General features: G+C 42.8%; 1 protein-coding gene across 1 annotated transcript; it reads right to left on the bottom strand.

Annotated features, from left to right (window-relative positions):
* Positions 1 to 10,233: 10,233 nt before the first annotated feature.
* Positions 10,234 to 21,300, bottom strand: LOC124019214 (L-lactate dehydrogenase B chain). Its single transcript, XM_046334611.1, has 8 exons — positions 21,142 to 21,300; positions 13,296 to 13,435; positions 12,931 to 13,048; positions 12,541 to 12,714; positions 12,124 to 12,297; positions 11,707 to 11,824; positions 11,071 to 11,194; positions 10,234 to 10,949 (listed from the first exon to the last, which is right to left on the bottom strand). The coding sequence occupies exons 2-8, from the start codon at positions 13,422 to 13,424 to the stop codon at positions 10,782 to 10,784; spliced, it is 1,005 nt and encodes a 334-aa protein (XP_046190567.1). The 5' UTR covers positions 13,425 to 13,435; positions 21,142 to 21,300; the 3' UTR covers positions 10,234 to 10,781.
* Positions 21,301 to 22,254: the final 954 nt, after the last annotated feature.

The following is a 22,254-nucleotide window of genomic DNA, read 5'->3' as shown; positions in this document are numbered from 1 at the left end:
GCCAGTTTGCTACAGCAGGATAATAATCCTTCAGCAACAGGAAATATTAATTATTATGTGGATTATAATTCATTGACATGTTTATAGGGGTTGATACATTCTTCATTACTGGAAATGACAAACTTTAGAAATATTTTAAAAACTCAAATACACTACAAGTTTGCATTTCCTGCTGTGCAGGACAATTCTCAGCAACAAAAGAGTGATCGAATGAAGATCCTACAGATCCTGAAGATTCTACAAGTCATTATTGTGTGGTTTCCCTAGCCTTAAACAGTACACCAGATTCCTGATATTAAAAATACTCATTCACATTTGGATATTGTATTTTTTATATCAAAATGTAAATGTTTATTATTTATATCATGAATTTGTCCCTACTATTTATAGGGCTATAGTTTCCTCCTTATTTAGCGCTGTGGACTATATTAGGCTTACTGGAGTTTTATTATCATGGACATCATATGTCTGCAATTGAGGGACCTCGACATTAATTACAGTAGCCTAAATAATTACACAAATCACACTTTTGTTTTGAAACAATAGTTTAAGTTAGGAAAAAAAACAGTATTTGCGACAAAAAAAACCTTGGTGGCCTATAGTTAATTTCCGCTGATGATGACGAGGCAGGCTGTACGTGACGCAACGTTCGCTTGAACTTTGCTCCTCCTCATTCATTGACAGCCAAATGTGAGGGCTGTGAAGTGTGTATCCACACATTGAAACCTGACCCCACTCTTAATTCATGTTCAGTCCATGTAGCCTTTTCAAGCGTATAGTCCTTTTCTCAATGTTGCCTAGCCTATCGGTGGTTCAGCCTATAGGTAAGCCTATTGGTGGTATATGGCATAGTTTCTCAGCAAATAATCTCGATTCATTCGCAGAAATAGGCCCTATATGTTGTATTGGCTATGCAAACACTTGGCACCCGCATTCGTCCTGAATGGGGTTGAATGTTGGTCAAATATAATGCATCCAATTCTGACGGACCGACGTGACAAGAATCAATCACGGGTGAAGTCATTTAGTAGTATCAATCATCACTATTGGACGACCTCAGGAAGCAGATGGAGGCAGTGCTAAAGAAGCATTCAGGTCAACTTGAAAAAGATGCCATGGATATATTTGACAATTTCACTGACCCTTCTGCTGGCGTTGCAACAACATTTCGACAGGACAGTGTTATTAAAAAGCAGTTTAGCTGTTTGGACGCAGAGGAAATGCACATTTGCTCGAACCATATGCAGGATGAACTGTGGAGGATCAAAGGTCGTTTTCATCAAAGATAAATGATTTCATTATGTACCATTGGTCAAAAGTCTAAAGTCGCCCCCCATCTAGCTTCAACGTTTGTTCTGTTAGGTGACCTAAACTGGGATATTCTTAACACCCCTTTCTCACCATTTTAGATAAGAATGCTCCGTTCAAAAAATGCAGAACCAAGAACAGATACAGCCCTTGGTTCACTCCAGACCTGACTGCCCTCGACCAGCACAAAAACATCCTGTGGCGGACTGCAATAGCATCGAACAGTCCCCGTGATATGCAACTGTTCAGGGAAGTCAGGAACCAATACACGCAGTCAGTCAGGAAAGCTAAGGCCAGCTACTTCAGGCAGAAGTTTGCATCCTGTAGCTCCAACTCCAAAAAGTTCTGGGACACTGTGAAGTCCATGGAGAACAAGAGCACCTCCTCCCAGCTGCCCACTGCACTGAGGCTAGGTAACACGGTCAAACCGATAAATCCATGATTATCGAAAACTTCAATAAGCATTTCTCAACGGCTGGCCATGCCTTCCGCCTGGCTACTCCTACCTCGGCCAACAGCTCCCCCCCCCCCCCCCCCCGCAGCTCCTCGCCCAAGCCTCTCCAGGTTCTCCTTTACCCAAATCCAGATAGCAGATGTTCTGAAAGAGCTGCAAAACCTGGACCCGTACAAATCAGCTGGGCTTGACAATCTGGACCCTCTATTTCTGAAACTATCCGCCGCCATTGTCGCAACCCCTATTACCAGCCTGTTCAACCACTCTTTCATATCGTCTGAGATCCCCAAGGATTGGGAAAGCTGCCGCAGTCATCCCCCTCTTCAAAGGGGGAGACACCCTGGACCCAAACTGTTACAGACCTATATCCATCCTGCCCTGCCTATCTAAGGTCTTCGAAAGCCAAGTCAACAAACAGGTCACTGACCATCTCGAATCCCACCGTACCTTCTCCGCTGTGCGATCTGGTTTCCGAGCCGGTCACGGGTGCACCTCAGCCACACTCAAGGTACTAAACGATATCATAACCGCCATCGATAAAATACAGTACTGTGCAGCCGTCTTCATCGACCTTGCCAAGGCCTTCGACTCTGTCAATCACCATATTCTTATCGGCAGACTCAGTAGCCTCGGTTTTTCGGATGACTGCCTTGCCTGGTTCACCAATTACTTTGCAGACAGAGTTCAGTGTGTCAAATCGGAGGGCATGCTGGCAGTCTCTCTGGCAGTCTCTATGGGGGTGCCACAGGGTTCAATTCTCGGGCCGACTCTTTTCTCTGTATATATCAATGATGTTACTCTTGCTGCGGGCGATTCCCTGATCCACCTCTACGCAGGCGACACCATTCTATATACTTTCGGCCCGTCATTGGACACTGTGCTATCTAACCTCCAAACGAGCTTCAATGACATACAACACTCCTTCCGTGGCCTCCAACTGCTCTTAAACGCTAGTAAAACCAAATGCATGCTTTTCAACCGATCGCTGCCTGCACCCGCATGCCCGACTAGCATCACCACCCTGGATGGTTCCGACCTTGAATATGTGGACATCTATAAGTACCTAGGTGTCTGGCTAGACTGCAAACTCTCCTTCCAGACTCATATCAAACATCTCCAATCGAAAATCAAATCAAGAATCGGCTTTCTATTCCGCACAAAGCCTCCTTCACTCACGCCGCCAAGCTTACCCTAGTAAAACTGACTATCCTACCGATCCTCGACTTCGGCGATGTCATCTACAAAATGGCTTCCAACACTCTACTCAGCAAACTGGATGCAGTTTATCACAGTGACATCCGTTTTGTCACTAAAGCACCTTATACCACCCACCACTGTGACTTGTATGCTCTAGTCAGCTGGCCCTCGCTACATATTCGTCGCCAGACCCACTGGCTCCAGGTCATCTACAAGTCCATGCTAGGTAAAGCTCCGCCTTATCTCAGTTCACTGGTCACGATGGCAACACCCATCCGTAGCACGCGCTCCAGCAGGTGTATCTCACTGATCATCCCTAAAGCCAACACCTCATTTGGCCGCCTTTCGTTCCAGTACTCTGCTGCCTGTGACTGGAACAAACTGCAAAAATTGGTGAGGGAGATAAAATACTTTTATCTCCCTCACCAACTTCAAACATCAGCTATCTGAGCAGCTAACCGATCGCTGCAGCTGTACATAGTCTATTGGTAAATAGCCCACCCATTTTCACCTACCTCATTCCCATACTGTTTTTATACTGTTTTTATTTATTTACTTTTTTGCTCTTTTGCACACCAATATCTCTACCTGTACATGAACATCTGATCATTTATCAATCCAGTGCTAATCTGCAAAATTGTAATTATTCGCCTACCTCCTCATGCCTTTTGCACACATTGTATATAGACTCCCCCTTTTTTCTACTGTGTTATTGACTTGTTAATTGTTTACTCCTTGTGTAACTCTGTGTTGTCTGTTCACACTGCTATGCTTTATCTTGGCCAGGTCGCAGTTGCAAATGAGAACTTGTTCTCAACTAGCCTACCTGGTTAAATAAAGGTGAAATAAAAATAAATAAATAAATCACACCCAAGGATTTTGTCTGTGGTTGAAAAGGGACCCCAGATGGCCAGGGAAAGTTTTTGTTCATGACATTGTGGTTGGTGCTCTTCTAAGATCACATCCCTTATTTTCAGAGACACCAAAGGCATTGCAGATTGTTCTGTACACGGATGAAATAGAGATCTGTAATCCACTAGGATCCTTTACATGAAAAAAACAAGTTGTTAATGGTGTACTACACCCTAGGAAATATACGTCCAAAATACAGGTCTAAACTGGCTGCTATCAGGCTACTTGCCATGGCTAGATCAGCAGACCTCTGTCAATCTGGTGGAGATGTAATATTGAATAGAATCAGGGAAGACATGGATGCATTCATTGTACAGTGGGGTTCAAATGCAAACTATTAACGGAGAGAAAACGATATATGGTGCCATGGTTTCTCTCTGTGGAGACACCCTGGCACAACATGAACACGCAGGGTTCAAAGAGGGTGTGGGCTTTGCCTACAGTAAGTGCAGACACTCTGAGTGTTCTTTTGAGGACATGCAGTCACACTTCATTGAGGATGCATATACTAAAAGGACATTGGAGAAGCATGACAGACAGACAGTGTGATGCAATAGAAAAGGCACAGACGGACTTGCTTCGCAACAGCCTGAGAACAACATATGGGATCAATAGAAGGAGCAAGTTAGTTGAGTTCCCAGTCTTTGATGTCATACAACAAACTCCTCAAGACATTATGCATGTAATTCTGGAGGGCATCGCCCCATTGGAAATCACATGTGTTTTGAATCATCTTGTTGTGTCAGGACAGATTGATCTGGACTCGGTGAATTCGGCTATTCTTGGTTTCCCTTATTCCCCTCTGGATGTTAGAGATCGGCCATCCCCAATTTCTGTTTCGTACATTAACGTCAAGTGATGGTAAACTAAAACAGTCGTCTGGGCAAATGCTTGTCCTGCGAACGATATTGCCATTTGTTTTGGAGAGTTTGAAAGTCAATGCTTAATATACAACTGATAATTGAGCTAATCGAGATTGTACAGATAGTATTTGCATCTGTTCTTTCCATTGCGACTGTGTCTAGTTTGAAGTTACTCATTGAAAACCATTTGAAGCATTGGAAGGAGCTTTTTCCAGACCGCAATGTTACACCGAAACCACATTATATGATACATTTGCCATCGCAGATAAAGTCATTGGGTCCAATCGTTAGACATACGTGTATGCGGTTTGAGTCTAAACATTGTTTCTTTAAACAATGAGCTTTCAAGCTCAATTAAAAAAAATATTTGCAAGTCTTTGATCAATCAGAACCAAATATATGAAAGCTGCCAAAATGTTGACAGTTCAATGCACCCAATTCTTTCAAATGAAAGGGAGATGGGACCTGTATCAGAGGTTAAAGATCTACAATATTTACGTGGAATATTGAGGCTTCCTAGGTTTCAATGAAGTAAACCATGCTGTATCAGTCAAATGGCTTGTAATAAATTCTAATAAATACATAACTCAGAAGTCCATGATCTTTGCCATAGTACTGAATGGTAATATGCCAGAATTTGGACTGGTTAAAAACATATTTATTGTTGATTCTAGGCTTTATTGTTTGGAATATCAACCATTTCAAACTATACGCTTTGATAGAAACGTCGTGGCATATCAAGTTGAGGTCCCACACCTTGCACAGGCCACTGAGTTAGTGGATGCTGAAAAGCTGGTTGATTTGACCTCTTATTACACAATTAGCAACAAGAGCCAAACTTAGGTACAAGTCAAATACCATCTTGGGGATGTAATAGAATTGTACAAAGTTCAAATGACTCATAGTGTGTCCCCCAGATATGAAAAGTGTACTGTCTTTGTTCTGTACTGTATTTTGTCTACCTGATTGCTGTGTATAAGATTGACAATAAAACAGTGAATTCCATTTGGTCATTATCTGTTCTTATTATGTGAAGAGATGAAAAGGATAAGATGCTTGAAATAAGAAATTAGGACTTTGACAAAGCAGTTTTGTACTTGTCAGTGTTGATGAAACAGCGTTATATTTCTGGTAATTCTAGTGTCGAGCATTAAGTTAGTCAGAACCAGTAATACAATACCAGTATCAAGTTATATCATCTTATCAAGATAATTAAGGACAAAAAAGCTTGAAACAGGTTAAATGCTCCAACATAAAAATTGTCTGATCAGAATAAATATCTTGTCAGACAAAAAACAAGCATATATTGCCTTGATTTAAGATATTTAATCTTAATTGTATATATATGTAAATATATTTTTACTTTAGCCAAACGCATAACACATACTCTTTTCCTGTCCCTCAATCCCCTCATGCACTTTAGCAAACTGCATCAATTCAACAATAACCACATCTGACGGTCATATTTTCAGAGAAAAGGCATCCCTTGGCGCGGTTGTCAACATTTCCTGGAATGGTAATGAACTATTCATTTCAGCACCACTAAACAGTGGACAGCGCTGCGAACGCGACTCATTCGCTGTCATCTCGCTCCTAACAATCCGGGGCATACAAAGGGAAATATAAAAGGCACCGAAGTACACGTCATGCATCAAAGAAAGACAGCTTAGTCTAGATAACATATCGTTTCTTTCTGCATCACTTGGATTTTGACAGAATGAGAATGCTGGCATTTTTCCTTGTTTGTGCAATAACTCGCCAGTATGGAACATGGGGAACTCCAACGCATGGATTTGGGTGGACGGATATCCCAGGTAATTTCTTGATATATTCTAATTACTTTTGGATTTCTTACAGGTTCATTTTCTTCTCATAATGTCCTGAGCCAAACGTTGTAATATCCAAAAGTAATAAGCTAAGAAAATTCGATTTTATAATTTGATGCTCTCTCTTTTTTCTCAGGACAAACACCTGCTAAGGTGCAAGTGGGGCACTCTGTGGTGATGAGAAGCGAGATTGTCAGTCCGAATTTACCTGGCGATACGAACCTTTGTTACCTTTTGAAAGAGGGTGATGAAGACCAGCAACAAATGATCTGCAAACATCGTTTAACTCGGACCAGCAAATTCAACGTCAACCCGTTTGGGCTCCGATTTGGAAAGCGCGATACATTTGACCCATCCAAGGGCAACCTCATAAGATCCAGGACAAGCAAACTGTTGCCTATTCTACTCTACCTCCGAGAACTACAAGTTCCTGTCTAAATTGACACGCATTTTCTCTTCCCAAGAAGGAACCAATATTTAAACAACGGAGACTGTCAATTTCTTAATGTTGTAGCAGTTATAGCAGCGTCGTTATAGCGCGTCACTCATGAGGTAAAGAATGTGTGTGTCATATTGTCTACTTGTAAGTTGGGTTTGGGAAATACAAGTCTGCTAAATAAAAGTTTTGTACATGTATTGTGTGATGTAATTATTACACCCTGTAACAACCGATCAGGAAAAATACACTAAATGACCAAAAGTGCACCACATTAGCGTTAGTATGTGGACACCTGGTCATTGAACATCTTATTCCAAAATCATGGGCATTAATATGGAGTTGGTCTATCCTTTGCTGCCATAACAGCCTCCACTCTTATGGGATGGCTTTCCACTAGATCGTGAAACATTGCTGCAGGGAATTTCTTCCATTCAGTCACAAGAGCATTAGTGAGGTCAGGCACTGATGTTGGGCGATTAGGCGTTGCTCACAGTCGGCTTTACAATTCATCCCAAAGGTGTTTGATGGGGTTGAGGTCAGGGCTCTGTGCAGGCCATTCAAGTTCTTCACACCGATCTTAACAAACCATTTATGTATGTGTAGCCGATGTGAAATGGCTAGTTAGTTAGCGGTGGTGCGCGCTAATGGCGTTTCAATCGGTGACGTCACTTGCTCTGAGACCTTGAAGTAGTGGTTCCCCTAGCTCTGCAAGGGCTGCGGCTTTTGTGGAGCGATGGGTAACGATACTTCGAGGGTGACTGTTGACGTGTGCAGAGCGTCCCTGGTTCGCACCCAGGTCGGGGCGAGGGGACGGAAGTAAAGTCTATACTGTTACATATGGACCTCGCTTTGTGCACGGGGGCATTGTTATGCTAAAAGAGAAATGAGCCTTCCCAAAACTGTTGCCAAAAAGTTGGAAGCACAGAATTGTCTAGAATGCTGTGGGGTTAAGATTTCCCTTCACTGGAACTAATGGGCCAAGCCCAAACCATGAAGAACAGACCCAGACCACTATTTCTCCTCCACCAAACTTTAGTTGGCACTATGCATTGGGGCAGGTAGCGTTCTCCTGGCATCCGCCAAACCCAGAATCGTCCGACGGACTACCAGATGGTGAAGCATGATTCCTCACTCCATAGAACTCATTTCCGCTGCTCCAGTGTCCAATGGCGGCAAGATTTACACCACTCCAGCAGACACTTGGTATTGCTCATGGGGATTACATTTAACATTACATTTAAGTCATTTAGCAGACGCTCTTATCCAGAGCGACTTACAAATTGGTGCATTCACCTTATGACATCCAGTGGAACAGCCACTTTACAATAGTGCATCTAAATATTTTAAGGGGGGAGGGGGTGAGAAGGATTACTTTATCCTATCCTAAGTATTCCTTAAAGAGGTGGGGTTTCAGGTGTCTCCGGAAGGTGGTGATTGACTCCGCTGTCCTGGCGTCGTGAGGGAGTTTGTTCCACCATTGGGGAGCCAGAGCAGCGAACAGTTTTGACTGGGCTGAGCGGGAACTGTACTTCCTCAGTGGTAGGGAGACGAGCAGGCCAGAGGTGGATGAACGCAGTGCCCTTATTTGGGTGTAGGGCCTGATCAGAGCCTGGAGGTACTGAGGTGCCGTTCCCCTCACAGCTCCGTAGGCAAGCACCATGGTCTTGTAGCGGATGCGAGCTTCAACTGGAAGCCAGTGGAGAGAGCGGAGGAGCGGGGTGACGTGAGAGAACTTGGGAAGGTTGAACACTAGACGGGCTGCGGCGTTCTGGATGAGTTGTAGGGGTTTAATGGCACAGGCAGGGAGCCCAGCCAACAGCGAGTTGCAGTAATCCAGACGGGAGATGACAAGTGCCTGGATTAGGACCTGCGCCGCTTCCTGTGTGAGGCAAGGTCGTACTCTGCGGATGTTGTAGAGCATGAACCTACAGGAACGGGCCACCGCCTTGATGTTAGTTGAGAACGACAGGGTGTTGTCCAGGATCACGCCAAGGTTCTTAGCGCTCTGGGAGGAGGACACAATGGAGTTGTCAACCGTGATGGCGAGATCATGGAACGGGCAGTCCTTCCCCGATTAGGCTTGTGTGCGGCTGCTCGGCCACGGGAGCCCATTTCATGAAGCTCCCGACGAACAGTTCTTACGCGGACATTGCCTCCAGAGACGGTTTGAATCTCGGGAGGGAGTTTCGCTTACCACCTCACGGCGGAGCCATTGTTACCACTAAGCAAAAATGGAAAGGTGGAATTCTATGATGGTGCCACGTTGAAAGTCATTGAGCGCTTCAGTACGGGCCATTCTCCCAATGTTTGTCTATGGAGATTGCATGGCTATGTGCTCGATTTTATACACCTTTCAGCAACGTGATGATTCAAGACAATTACACTAAAGTATGTGGACAACCCTAAAAATGAATTGCTAAATTTGAAGTTGTGTCCACATACTTTTGGCCATGTAGTGTAATGGTCTTCAGCGAGCAGCATACCACCCTGCATACCACTGCTGGCTTGCTTCTGAAGCTAATCAGGGTTGGTCCTGGCCAGTCCCCGGATGGGAGACCAGATGCTGCTGGAAGTGGTGTTGGAGGGCCAGTAGGAGGCACTCTTTCCTCTGGTCTAAAAAAAGAATATCCCAATTCCCCACTGCCCTGTGTAGGGTGCAGTCTTTCAGATGGGACGTTAAACAGGTGTCCTGACTCTCAGAGGTCATTAAAGAACCCATGGCACTTATCATAGGGGTGTTAACCCCAGTGTCCTGGCTAAATTCCCAATCTGGTCCTCAAACCATCACGGTCACCTAATAATCCCCAGTTTACAATTGGTTCATTCATCCCCCTCCTCTCCCCTGTAACTATTCCCCAGGTCGTTGCTGCAAATGAGAATGTGTACTCAGTCAACTTACCTGGTAAAATAACAAAAAAATAATCAGCTGTCAGTACCACTAAACAGTTGACAGGACCTTCATTTGTTGGTTGGGGAAGAAAAGCAATGTAAAAGGCATGTAGTAGTGTTGGCTATTTTACAGAATGTTTCATTGCTGAAAATGTCAATAATTGTCCAAATTAATTTGATGGTTTATGTGAATAAAAGCATGGCCAGGGATCTGGATTTCCTTCTCCACTTAACTCATCTTGAAAAATGTCAGATTATGTAGTAGCAATATCTAACCACAGGGAGGCATTGTGTAGCCCTGTTTTTACAGAGAAACATTTACGTCTTTAGACACAACAGGCATCGTAAGGTTCAAATATTTATTCATTGGTTGTCGTCGTCGTCATTCATTACACAATCAACATGGGTGTTACAGTAAGTCAAAATAAAGTAGGCCGTTTCAATTGATTCCACCTCTGCCCCCTCTCCCTCTGACATTTATTGCCAGAAAGAAAGACTTAACATCTCTCCTCACACAACAACCAACACCACTGCTCCCCTCAGGAGGACTGAGTTACAGGGTCTGTGTTTCTGCGCTCACTACAGGAAGTGAACAGAACAGTGCTTCAAGACCGTGCGAACGGAGGATAAAGCCAACATTTTTTTTTGATCGTAGTACAATAGCTTCAACACATGAATCCAATGAGGGTGCATACAGTCATACTGGTTCACACAGTACCTAGCATGGAAACACAGCAACCTAATCCTACAAAAGGAACGGGGGGGGGTGAAAGGAAGAGTATACCAGTATATTAAGATAAAAGGGAGATGGATCCAGTAGATCGGAGGACTGGTGGAACTAGGTCTGTGTTTGACTGCATCGGGAACGGAGAAGGAAGGGTAGATGTGTGTGTCTAGATGTCCTTGAGGTCCTTCTGGATGCCCCAGAGTGTGTCTGCGCTTTTCTTCAGCTGTCCCACCTCAGCGTCGGTCAGGGTCATATTGATCACGCTGCCCACTCCGTTGCTGTTCAGCACACATGGCAGGGACAGGAACACCTCCTCGCCAATACCATACATGTCCTGGGGAAACAAAACACAACCGTCAGTTATAATCACATAGAAATGGGTGTTTTTAATTCTCGTGTGTGTGTTTACATTTCCGCATGTGGATAATGTGTGACTGTGTGTGTTCTCCCGTCACCTTGACCATGGTGGAGACAGGGTGGATCCTGCTCATGTTCTTGATGATGCTCTCGGTGAGATCAGCCACACTCAGGCCGATGGCCCAGTTAGTGTAACCCTTCAGCTTGATCACCTCGTAGGCACTGGAGGAGCACACAAAACAGTCACCGTCAGTCAACATCTGACTGTTGCCATCTTGAACAGGTCTCTCTCGCAATGAGAGGAACCTGTATGAGAGGTAAAGCAGCCTTTACTGGTTCTAACAGCAGACCTATCAGCTATTTGCCAGCTCTTAGCAAACTGTTAGGGGGGAAAAAAGGGTGTTGGCCATTTATCTGCAAACAAAGTAACATACTTTCAGCATGCTTATAGTGAAGGGCAATCAACATGTACTACACTGACACAACTGACTGCCATTTTCAGTGCAGCCTTTGATATTATTGACCATAACATGTTGAATTAAAAAAAAACGTGTTTATGGCTTTTTAACCTCTACCATATTGTGGAGTCGGAGCTTTCTTTAATGGAAGCTTCTCTAATGTCAAACATCTAAAGTGTGGTGTACAGCAGGGCAGCTCCCTAGGGCCTCTACTATTTTTTACCAGAGCCACATATTTAGACTAGATGGAGCTGGGGGTAGGTTCAGGGTAGTTACCTGTCGACCACTGCCTTGTGGGTGGCCTTCCAGTCCTCCTTGTCTCCGTCAAGGCCAAACTCTGGGTTCAGCTTCTGCAAGTTGACTCCAGCCACATTGACACCGCTCCACACAGGGACTAGCACACACAGGGAGTGAATCAGATATTTACTCATTCATTTAAACAGATATTAGAATTTCCTATTTAAAACAAGCAGACTCAACTCATTCATAACACAATCTTTCTGACAGAGACAATTGGATGTGCAGAGTGATGTACAAATCCATGCCAAAACAAGTACTTTCATGGGATTCATTTAAAGCCTTTAAATCTGCCAACAGCCTTGTGGCTTACTAGATGTGACAAGACGTTCACACACACACACAAGCTCAGATTCCCACTGAAGTACACGTCAACACTATCCCCATCATTCCCACCACTGGTATCGCCGTGTTCTCCCAGCACCCATCCGTTGAAACTGGAGGCATGGATGCCCAGGCGCTCAGCCATCAGGAAACGGAAGCGGGCGGAGTCCAGGTTGGTGCCGCTGCCGATGACACGGTGTTTGGGCAATCCGCTCAACTTCCACGTCACATAGGTCAGCACGTCCACTAGGGGGTAGGGGGTAGGGGGAAACGGGGATAGGGTCACACACACACTTATCCTTGACAATGTTAATGAATAACTGCCCATCCCTGTCACCGAATTTGTTGTCACAGTGACCACCCTATCTTGTAATGTGGAGTGGTGTGATAGTGTAGTAGTTGATAAGGGTGGAATGTTGGGACAACACAATCTAGGGGAGAATGAGACAATTTTGTGTGTCCAAGATTTTTTTAAATGTCCGTGTGTACCTGGGTTGGACACCACAATAAGGGTGCAGTTGGGGGAGTGTTTGACAATCTGTGGGATGATGTGTTTAAAGATGTTGACGTTCCTCTGGACCAGGTTGAGCCTGCTCTCTCCCTCCTGCTGACGCACGCCAGCGGACACAACCACGATGCGGGAGTTAGCCGTTACGGCATAATCTGGACAGAGATCGGGAAAGAGCAATTGAATTACATATAATTTTTCCATTTCACATTTAGCAGGGGTAAAATAAATGGTAATCAAAACCTTACCCTGATAAGGTCTCTCGTTTCAAAACTGGCTGCATTACATGTTCCATTGCAAAACTACATAAATATTCTGCCATTTTAGCTCTGAGCCACCCCAGTGGCATACTCACAAGGGGATTCTCTTACCTTTGTCAGCGACTATCTTAGACGTCTTTAGGAAGAGGCTCCCGTGCTGCAGGTCCATCATCTCTCCCTTCAGCTTATCCTCCATCACGTCAACCAGAGCCAGCTCATCAGCCAAGTCCTACAGGAAAGAGGGCGAAGGTAGGGTGGAGAGGAGGCGAAAGGCCAGAAGGAGAGGAAGGATATGAATACCTGGCATTTAATTAGAAATGACATGGTAAAATCCACAATTACAACTAGCCTACATAATAACTGAGTAGTAACCATTTTTTGGCATCACAATAGTAGAGGTAAACTCAAGAGTAAGCTAGTACTAATAATGCAATAGCAGTAAAGTAGCAGTAAGACAGTGATATAGTTAGACTTACCCTGAGGAGGACGCTGACGGCACAGGCCATACCCACCATGCCCACCCCCACCACGGTCACCTTGTTCCTGGGAGGCTCCGCGGGGCCGCTGGCCACGGGGGTGAGCAACTTCTGCATCACAGACGACATGATTCACAACGCTGGAGGGAGGGAGATAGAGTTTAACCTTCAGTCTAGTTAAGGTTTGTCTACTGAGGGGTAGAAAGAAAAAAAATCAAATGAAAACCAAGATGAGTGTGAAATTTGAGTGAGAGGTCATCATGCCTTTGCGAAAAGCAATCAAATTGACATTCACCATTGAGCGCGCTCTTTAGTCCAGGCATAGGCTTAATCTGTGTCTGGAAATCCAGCCCAAGGAATCTATTTCTTAAGCCAATCAAACACTACTGCATTCAATTTATTTACGCACTCGAGTCAAAACCAACCCCCCCCCAGTCACCGTAATCCTCCCTCCTTCCTACCCCATCTTTAGCCCCCCCCCCCCCCCCCCGAGCCTAAATTAATTCCACAAAACGCACTGCCCCCTCCACTTGCTGAGGCGCGCGCGCACACACACACACACACACACACACACATTTGCGCGATAAGTGACGTCAGTGGGAGAGTTGCGCTGTTCGCAAATATCCAAGCTAGTCCATGTTACTATGGCTCGCAAACTCCTCAAACAGTATTTGTAACACCTCCTAAAGAACAGAAGCAGACGAAGTAAGGGCTTCACTGTTATTGCACACCCGTTGTTAACAAAGCATGTAACAAATAACAATGTGAAGAGTTAGAATTGTTTGCCACCAGTAGCCTGAATCCTCCATCAGCAGCTAAAAATTATACTGGAGTCCAGAGGCAGGAGAGTCAGAAAGCTCAAACAATGGTGTTCTTACAATTTCACCTGAATAGAAGTTCAGCGAACGACACCTGTTCTACTACAGTTTTACATGACAATGTGACTAGTGGGCCTAACATAGCCCTATAATGATCAGCATGACCCGGATGTGTGTATGTTATTGCAATTCTTAAATATGATAACAGTGCACCCTCTGATAAGTGTTAATATTTTAATCTTATGACAACGAAGGATACAGTGCCTTCAGAAAGTATTCAGACCCCTTGACTTTTTCCACAATTTGTTACGTTATACAGACTCTCAGACCATGAGAAACAAGAGTCTCTGGTCTGATGAAACCGAGATTTAATTATTTTGACCTGAATGCCAATTGTCACGTCTGGAAGATACCTGGCACCATCCCTACGGTGAAGCATGGTGGTGGCAGCACAGAGCGAGAGAGAGAGAGAGAGATCCTTCATGAAAACCTGCTCAGGACCTCAGACTGGGGTGAAGGTTCAGCTTCCAACAGGACAACAACCCTAAGCACACAGCCAAGACAATGCAGGCGTGGCTTCGGGACAAGTCTAGAATGTCCTTGAGTGGCCCAGCCAGAGCCTGGACTTGAACCCGATCGAACCTGAAAATAGCTGTCAGCAATGCTCCCCATCCAACCTGAGAGCTGGCGAGAAGGATGGGAGAAACTCTCCAAATACAGGTGAGACAAGCTTGTAGCGTAATACTAAGAAGGCTCAATGCTGTAAATTGCTGCCAAAAGGTGTTTCAAAGTACTGAGTGAAGGGTCTGAATACTTATGTAAAATGTGATTTCAGTTTTTTTTTAAACTTTTATAAATTAGCCAAAAATTTGAATTACTCAAGAATCTAAAACGGATTCCATATGTGTTATTTCATAGTTGTGATGTCTTCACTATTATTTTACAATGTAGAAAATAGTCCAACGAAAAACCCTGGAATGAGTAGGTGTCCAAACCTTTGACTGGTACTGTATATATGGGTGATTCCTCACAACAAGAACACCATGACTTTCACTCCATTTTATCAATAAAGGGTCCTTTGGAGGAAAGCTTGTTCACATATGACATATGTCTCTTAAGGCATAATTGAGAAATATTTAATTGTAGTTGCAATGTGACATTGACCTTACCCAGGTCTCCTTTAAGACTCCATAATGTTTCATCTGTAGGTGTTACAAATTAAAAAGTTGGTGTCATATGAACCTTTATTGCTTGCTCTGTAATGAGTAGTATTTTGATTTCAATAACATTTGACATTTATGAATATATAAACATATAAAAATGTTGAACATAATATACTCTACAGGCATATCAAAGTTTCAGAGTGGGATTTCTGCTAGTTTTAAAGTTATGGCCCATTGTATAACCGATACATTGACATAGTAGGCAATGTAACCAATCAGACCTCCTTTTGATTGCATCAATGCACATCCTGCAAATCACCAGCAGAGGGCAACCATTTTAAATCCATTTTCACATTCACTGTTGGTAACGCTTACAAATTGGATCATAACTCTTAAAAAGTAGCAGAGATCCCACTCCTGAACTTTATATAGCGTGGGAAAAGGGAATCCGTACACACGGAAAAACGCAGGTGTAGACACATTCAGAATTCCATGATCAGAATACTAAAGCTGCATGAACTGTCAAAACTAGACAGAGAGGGGGAATTAAAGGCTTGCCCAGGAAGACTTTGCCTGGCACAATGTGTTGTCAGTCAAGCCTATAGAAATTGGCTAACAAAATACTAGACAAACGGGTGGATAAATGGCCCTATGGCTGGGGTCAAAGAGGCTGCCTATTCACAGAAGTCTGAAGGGGAAAATCTCAAGACACATCGTTGTCATGTATACTGAACAAAAACAGCATGCAAACAATTAAAGATTTTACCGAGTTAAAGTTTATACGAGGAAATCAGTCAATAGAAATAAATTCATTAGGCCCTAATTTATAGATTTCACATGACAGGAAATACAAATCAAATTTTATTTGTCACATACACATGGTTAGCAGATGTTAATGCTTGTGCTTCTAGTTCCGACAATGCAGTGATAACCAACAAGTAATCTAACTAACAATTCCAAAACTACTGTCTTTTACACAGTGTAAGGGGATAAAGAATATGTACATACGGATATATGAATGAGTGATGGTACAGATATGCATCTGCAGGTCACAGATACCTTAAAATCCAGCAGTGTTTGGCTTTCGCAAGGCATAAATGGGGCCCATGTTGTCCAAAAAGTTAAGATTTTTGACTCATCTATTCATAAAACATACTTCCAAAAGTCTTAATGATCACCCAGGTGCTTTTTTTTTTTAGCAAACTTGAGTCAACATTTTGGACAAGATAGGTCCCATTACATACCTCATACCAATGGTCAAGCGTGGTGGTAGTGTGATGGTTTGGGGATGCTTTGCTGCCTCAGGACCTGGACAACTTGCCTTAATAGAAGGAACCATTTACTCTGTATCAGATCATTCTACAGGAGATTGTCAGTACATCAGTCTGTGAGCTGAAGCTGAAGAGCAGCAAGACAATGATCCAAAACACACAAATATACATGAAAATTGCTAAAAAAGCAAGACATTTGAAGTTTTGGAATGACTTAGTCAAAAGTCCAGACCTAATTGAGATGTTGTGGCAGGACTTTAAACAAGCAGTTCATGCTTGAAAACCCACAAATGTCACTGAGTTGAAGCAGTTATGCATGGAAGAGTGGGGGCAAAACTTCTCCAAAGTAACTAGACACTGAACAACACCTACAGAAAGAATTTGGTTGGAGTCATTGCAGCTAAAAGGTGGCACAACCAGTTATTGAGTGTAAGGGGGCAATTACTTTTTCACACAGGCAAATTGGGTGTTGCATAACTTAAATAAACATGTTTCTTTTATCTAATATTAGGTTTTGATTGAAGATCTGATAATTAAAAATACAGTGCATCTTTAGTTTGAAATTGATTAACTTCTTTAAAATGTAAGAAATATTGCCTTGTAATTCTGTTTCAAAACCCCACATATCTTTAAGATATTTTCACATTTCTCTGCCTCATGAGCAAGGATAATGAAAGCTCACAGCAGTAATGGTAGACCTACCAATTAGTTAGTGATTAAAAATCGAATGGAATTACAGCAACTGAATTGGCTACAATGGGAAATCATAAGTCAAACCACAGTTGGGTCACCTGCTACTGTCCTCCATTCCACTGGCATATGGTCTTATTTACAATGACGGCCAAACCCTGACGACGCTGGGACAATTGTGCGCCGCACTATGGGACTCCCAATCACGGCCGGTTGTGATACAGCCTGGAATCGAACCAGGTTGTCTGACTCTTTCTACAAAGCCTATTCGATCAAGTTAGGTCTGCCAAATTAAATGTAGCATTGGGGGGAAAAAAAATACAAATCCAGCCATAGAGTATAGCCTATCATCAAAATAAAAGTAGTTTATAACATGCACAATTAGAAGCATCAATCTTTATAGAGCAAGCTTGACTAAATTTGAGCCCAGTAACTTTGCTCACTGCATCCTCCTTCAATTGTCTCGTCTGGCTGCCACGAAAAGCCCCCACCTTGGAGACAGTCAATCACGTCATTGTGGAGCTGCTGATCTGCTCGAAGTGTGTGCGTGCCACTGGCGATGTACTTTGCTGGACATGCCAGCTGTTCTCGGTGGCTCCACTTCAAAACGCATTCCGCCTACTACTACCGGTAACATTTAAGTTACGAAATAACCATAAAGCTGACACTTCATCATTTTGGTTGCCCAAAACACTGTCAGCTTGGACTGAGTCTTTGCTGATGAATGCCCTGATCTCTGGTCAGTCAATTGGTTCAATTACATTGTTTCGTCTATTCAAATTGCTTCCAATAGATCTGAACATGATGCATTAACAATGACCATAACCTGTTGAGTGTAGGGGGCAGTATTTTGATATTTGGATGAAAAACGTACCCAAATTAAACTGCCCATTTCTCAGGCCCAGAAGCTAGAATATGCATATAATTGTCAGATTAGGATAACAAAAAAACTCTAAAAAGTTTCCAAAACTGTCAAAATATTGTCTGTGTATAACAGAACTGATATTGCAGGCGAAAACCTGAGGAAAATACAACTAGGAAGTGCCTCTTATTTTGAAACCTTGTTCCATTGCATGCCTTCCCTCCATTTAAAGGGATATCAACCAGATTCCTTTCCCTATGGCTTCCACATGGTGTGAACAGTCTTTACACATAGTTTTAGGCTTTTACTCTGAAAAATTAGCGTGAATGATCACATCACGTCAGTGGATGGCTGGGTGCCAGCAGAGTTTTGCATGCCCAACAGCTTGGAGCAGAACTTCTCTCTCGCTCTCTCCTATTGAAAAAGCTACGGTCCGGTTGAAATATTATCGATTATTGTAAAAACAACCTGAGGATTGATTATTTAAAAAAACATTTGACATGTTTCTACGAACTTTACAGATACTCTTTGGAATTTGTCTACCCCGTCGTGACTGCTCGAGCCTGTGGATTACTGAACAAAACGCACCAACCTAATGGAGGTATTTTGGATATAAAAATAATCTTTATGGAACAAAGGGAACATTTATTGTGTAACTGGGAGTCTTGTGAGTGCAAACAGCCAAAGAGCAAAAGGTAAGCAATTAATTGTATTGCTTTTCTGACCAATCTACTTTGCTGCTAGTTTGTTTGTACTGTTTTGTCTGCAGACAGAGATGTCCTTACATAAACGCTTGGTTTGCTTTAGCTGTAAAGCTTTTTTGAAATCTGAAACGCCAGGTAGATTAACAACAAGCTCAGCTGTGTTTTGCTATATTGCAGTTGTGATTTCATGAAAATTAAATATTTTTAGTAATTTAATTTGGCGCGCTGCAATTCAGCGGATGTTGACAAATGATCCCGTTAACGGGATGGGTGCGTCAAGAAGTTAACCGACTGTTTATAATGAGGGCCGTCCCACGTTTAACCTGGACACAAATAGTATGGCTTCAGCCATGACAGAAACAAACTAAACATCTGCACGCCGCCTGCAGGTGTGAACGTGTGTTTCACTGTCCAATCCGAGGCTCGAACATGATCTGAATGTGTGATCTGAGGCTGTTTGGTCTCTTGAGGCTTCCCAAGTTGATGCGCAAGGGAGAGCGGACACTGCATTATAGACAAAGCGCCGCATATATTGCCCCCCAAAAATAACACCCAACTTTTTTTGCGGCGTATGGAGAAAAAGCGGGGCGGGGCATCCGTTAAACTGTAATTCAACTTTGTCCAGTCTTAAAACAGGTATTATTCATCCTGATCTGACAAGTTTTTATTATTACATGGACAATACAGCGGAGATAAGACAAGTACCGGAAACAGTAGAACACTATTAAAACCCCAGGAAACCATGCCTGGTATTCATAGCGGACTTTGAAAAAGGCACGACTGGATTTATATAAAGTAACAGTCAAACGTTGACACAACTACTCATTCAAGGCTTTCTCTTTATTTGTACCATTTTCTACATTGTCTTCACTATTATTCTACAAACTATGAAATAACACATATGGAATCATGTAGCAAACAAAAATAATTATACAACATAGAATAGTCAAAATAAAGAAAAATGCTTGAATAAATAGGTGTCCAAACCTAAATAGTTGTCCAAACCTACGCACTTGCAACACCAGGTTTGTGAGTTTGATTCCCACAGGGGACCTGTAGCCATAAAAAAAAAAGTGTATGCCGTCACTGCAAGTCACACTTATCCAGAGCATCTGCTAAAATGTAAATGTATAATGCTACCAAGATGTTGTCTGTATCATGCTGGGGTTCAACTTTCACAGGGGACATGTCCGTCCGTCCACCCGTCCCCCCCATTCTGAGAGTGCATTTTTGTCCCCACCCCCCCAGTTATAATTGGAATGTGATACAAAACAAGGCCGACCCCTCAGATCGGCTGTTTGGAGTGTTCATCTGACTGGATAGATATTTTATATATAATAATTCCCCCCACTTCTAAAACCAAAGTTACACCCCTGGTATCATGTACTGTACGGATCATACGAGGCGTCTAAAAGGGGCTTACAATTCCCACTTTCATCATGACCTTTTCAAAAATGGTTTGATACAAATGTTTTTTTTTTTAAGTGCATCAAACCTTATTCATCCCAATGTGAGTATTACCATAACGATCTGACATACAAATATATTCAGGCCTTGCTGGCGTGACCTCAACAAATTGAGGCCTATTAATAATACTAATCATACTCAAAATATTGAAGCCTCAAGATGTCGAGCATGCCATAACTGATATCACAATAGGTCAATTATGATTTTCCTATAAAAAAACGAATCCATGTCCTTGTAGGCCCATATTTAATACAATAGTCCTTCCATCGTCCTTGAATGTCGGATACTTGTTTTGCACTGCAAGATGGCAGATCTATAACCTCCACCTCGTTTGTCACATTCCATTAATACTCTGCACAGTTCGAGATGAATATTCAAGTCGTCAGTAAAATCATTAGCCACATCTTCAAAATGACACATTCCGTAACACAAGAACTTTGTCATGTTCAAAACGGAGTCGCCCACGAAGCTCAACGAGGAAAATATGTAATGTTCCTGTACAATGAGCGACAGCCACCTTCGTAAGAATCCATCGACTATGTTGTCGTTCTAGGGAGCTAGCCTACTACCTAGCAAAAATCACAGCATGCCATTAGGCTTTGTGTAGCCTAGGACTAGACAGACTACAAACGCAGAAATATGCATTTCTATTCAGCCGTAAAGGCAATCTAAAAAGGACTTGCAATAGCCCACATCAACTATTCCAAAATGTCAATAAAACCCTAACCATGTATGCATATCAACAACATTTAGGCTGTTGCAAGCTACAGAATGTATCCATGAAAAAAAGTGTCGGCCTACGAGCATTTTTCAGCGTACATGAGAATTCACTCAAAGTCAAAACAAACACCGGCAGTAGCTAAATACATACATTTTCCAGAGATTTAACGAGCAGTTATATCCCTTTTTGGTCCAAAGAGGCAGGCGAGTGAAGAAGCTGGTGAGAGGGCGTGACGACTTCACTTGTGGAGTGGGGGTTTTAAATGTGTTTTAGCAGGAGGAGAAAGAGGAGGATGCAACATAGGGCTTTACCACTGGCTGAGTTTGACACGGGGAGAATCTCAATGGTAAATCCTCGCGTCCGCTCTCCTCGCCTCCTTCTCAAAACCCATTGGAGGAGAAAGTCAGACGGGCGGGATCTCTGGCTTTGTCATCCAATGGTTTTTGAGGAAGCGAGGACGAGGAGAGAGGACGCCAGTAGTAGGATGCAATTGAGATTGTGAAATATGTGGTCAAACGGTTGGACCAGATTTGGGCTAGATGGGTTACAGCTATTGTCAGATGTGATTTTTCGTAGCAGGTAGACAATTTACACAGCAGATTATGAGAATTAATTTAGCAGGTTAGGATAATTATTTAAGGCTAGGGAAGTGTAAGTTAAAATGCTACAAATTATATACTTGACGTTAATTTGACTAAAACGGCATGGGGATACATTTGCGCACACACAGAGAAGAGGACATTTTAAGTGCTGCTATGTTGTGATAGCAACGGCTACCTATAAATACATTAATTCAAGTTGTCTCCCCAGGAATCAATCTCTGGTTGTTACAAAACGTTATGTGCATGTACTGTATCATCTAGTCTATGCTTTGTTGTACTGTGTAGGTATATGATAGGCCTATTACACAGCCTAGGTGTAATTCAATGGATTTAAATAGGAAAATGAAAACTAGCACCTGCAGAGAGGGAGGGAAAGGGAGAGAGAGAGAAATATCATGTTCAAGTTTGCACGTTTTAAAGACTATGGCGATTGACAACATGTGTTTCTAATATAGGTAGACCTAATTTATAGTAAGCTTGAGAGGTGGGTCCATCCTAAAGTGCCACATGTCGTTTTGACGGACACCCTTCTCAATCAATGAGAGAAGGCTTGAATTAGATAAGATGGTGGCCTACACATTGTCTAAACTTTGATACTTATAGCTTTTTTTTGTATGATCAACACTGTTTATTGATTTGTTACACAAACATAACCAGATCA

This window comes from Oncorhynchus gorbuscha, unplaced genomic scaffold (assembly GCF_021184085.1).
Source record: "Oncorhynchus gorbuscha isolate QuinsamMale2020 ecotype Even-year unplaced genomic scaffold, OgorEven_v1.0 Un_scaffold_8:::fragment_2:::debris, whole genome shotgun sequence".
Taxonomy (NCBI): Eukaryota; Metazoa; Chordata; class Actinopteri; order Salmoniformes; family Salmonidae; genus Oncorhynchus; species Oncorhynchus gorbuscha.
This window is presented reverse-complemented; position numbering and strand designations above follow the sequence as displayed.

Bases quoted from the DNA above. Each gene is read 5' to 3' on its own strand.
- LOC124019214 (XM_046334611.1), bottom strand. From the start codon at position 13,424: ATGTCGTCTGTGATGCAGAAGTTGCTCACCCCCGTGGCCAGCGGCCCC. The intron at 12,715-12,930 runs GTAAGAGAATCC...ATCTCTGTCCAG, and splicing joins TAAGATAGTCGCTGACAAAG to ATTATGCCGTAACGGCTAAC. The intron at 11,195-11,706 runs GTAACTACCCTG...GTGCTCCTCCAG, and splicing joins CACAAGGCAGTGGTCGACAG to TGCCTACGAGGTGATCAAGC.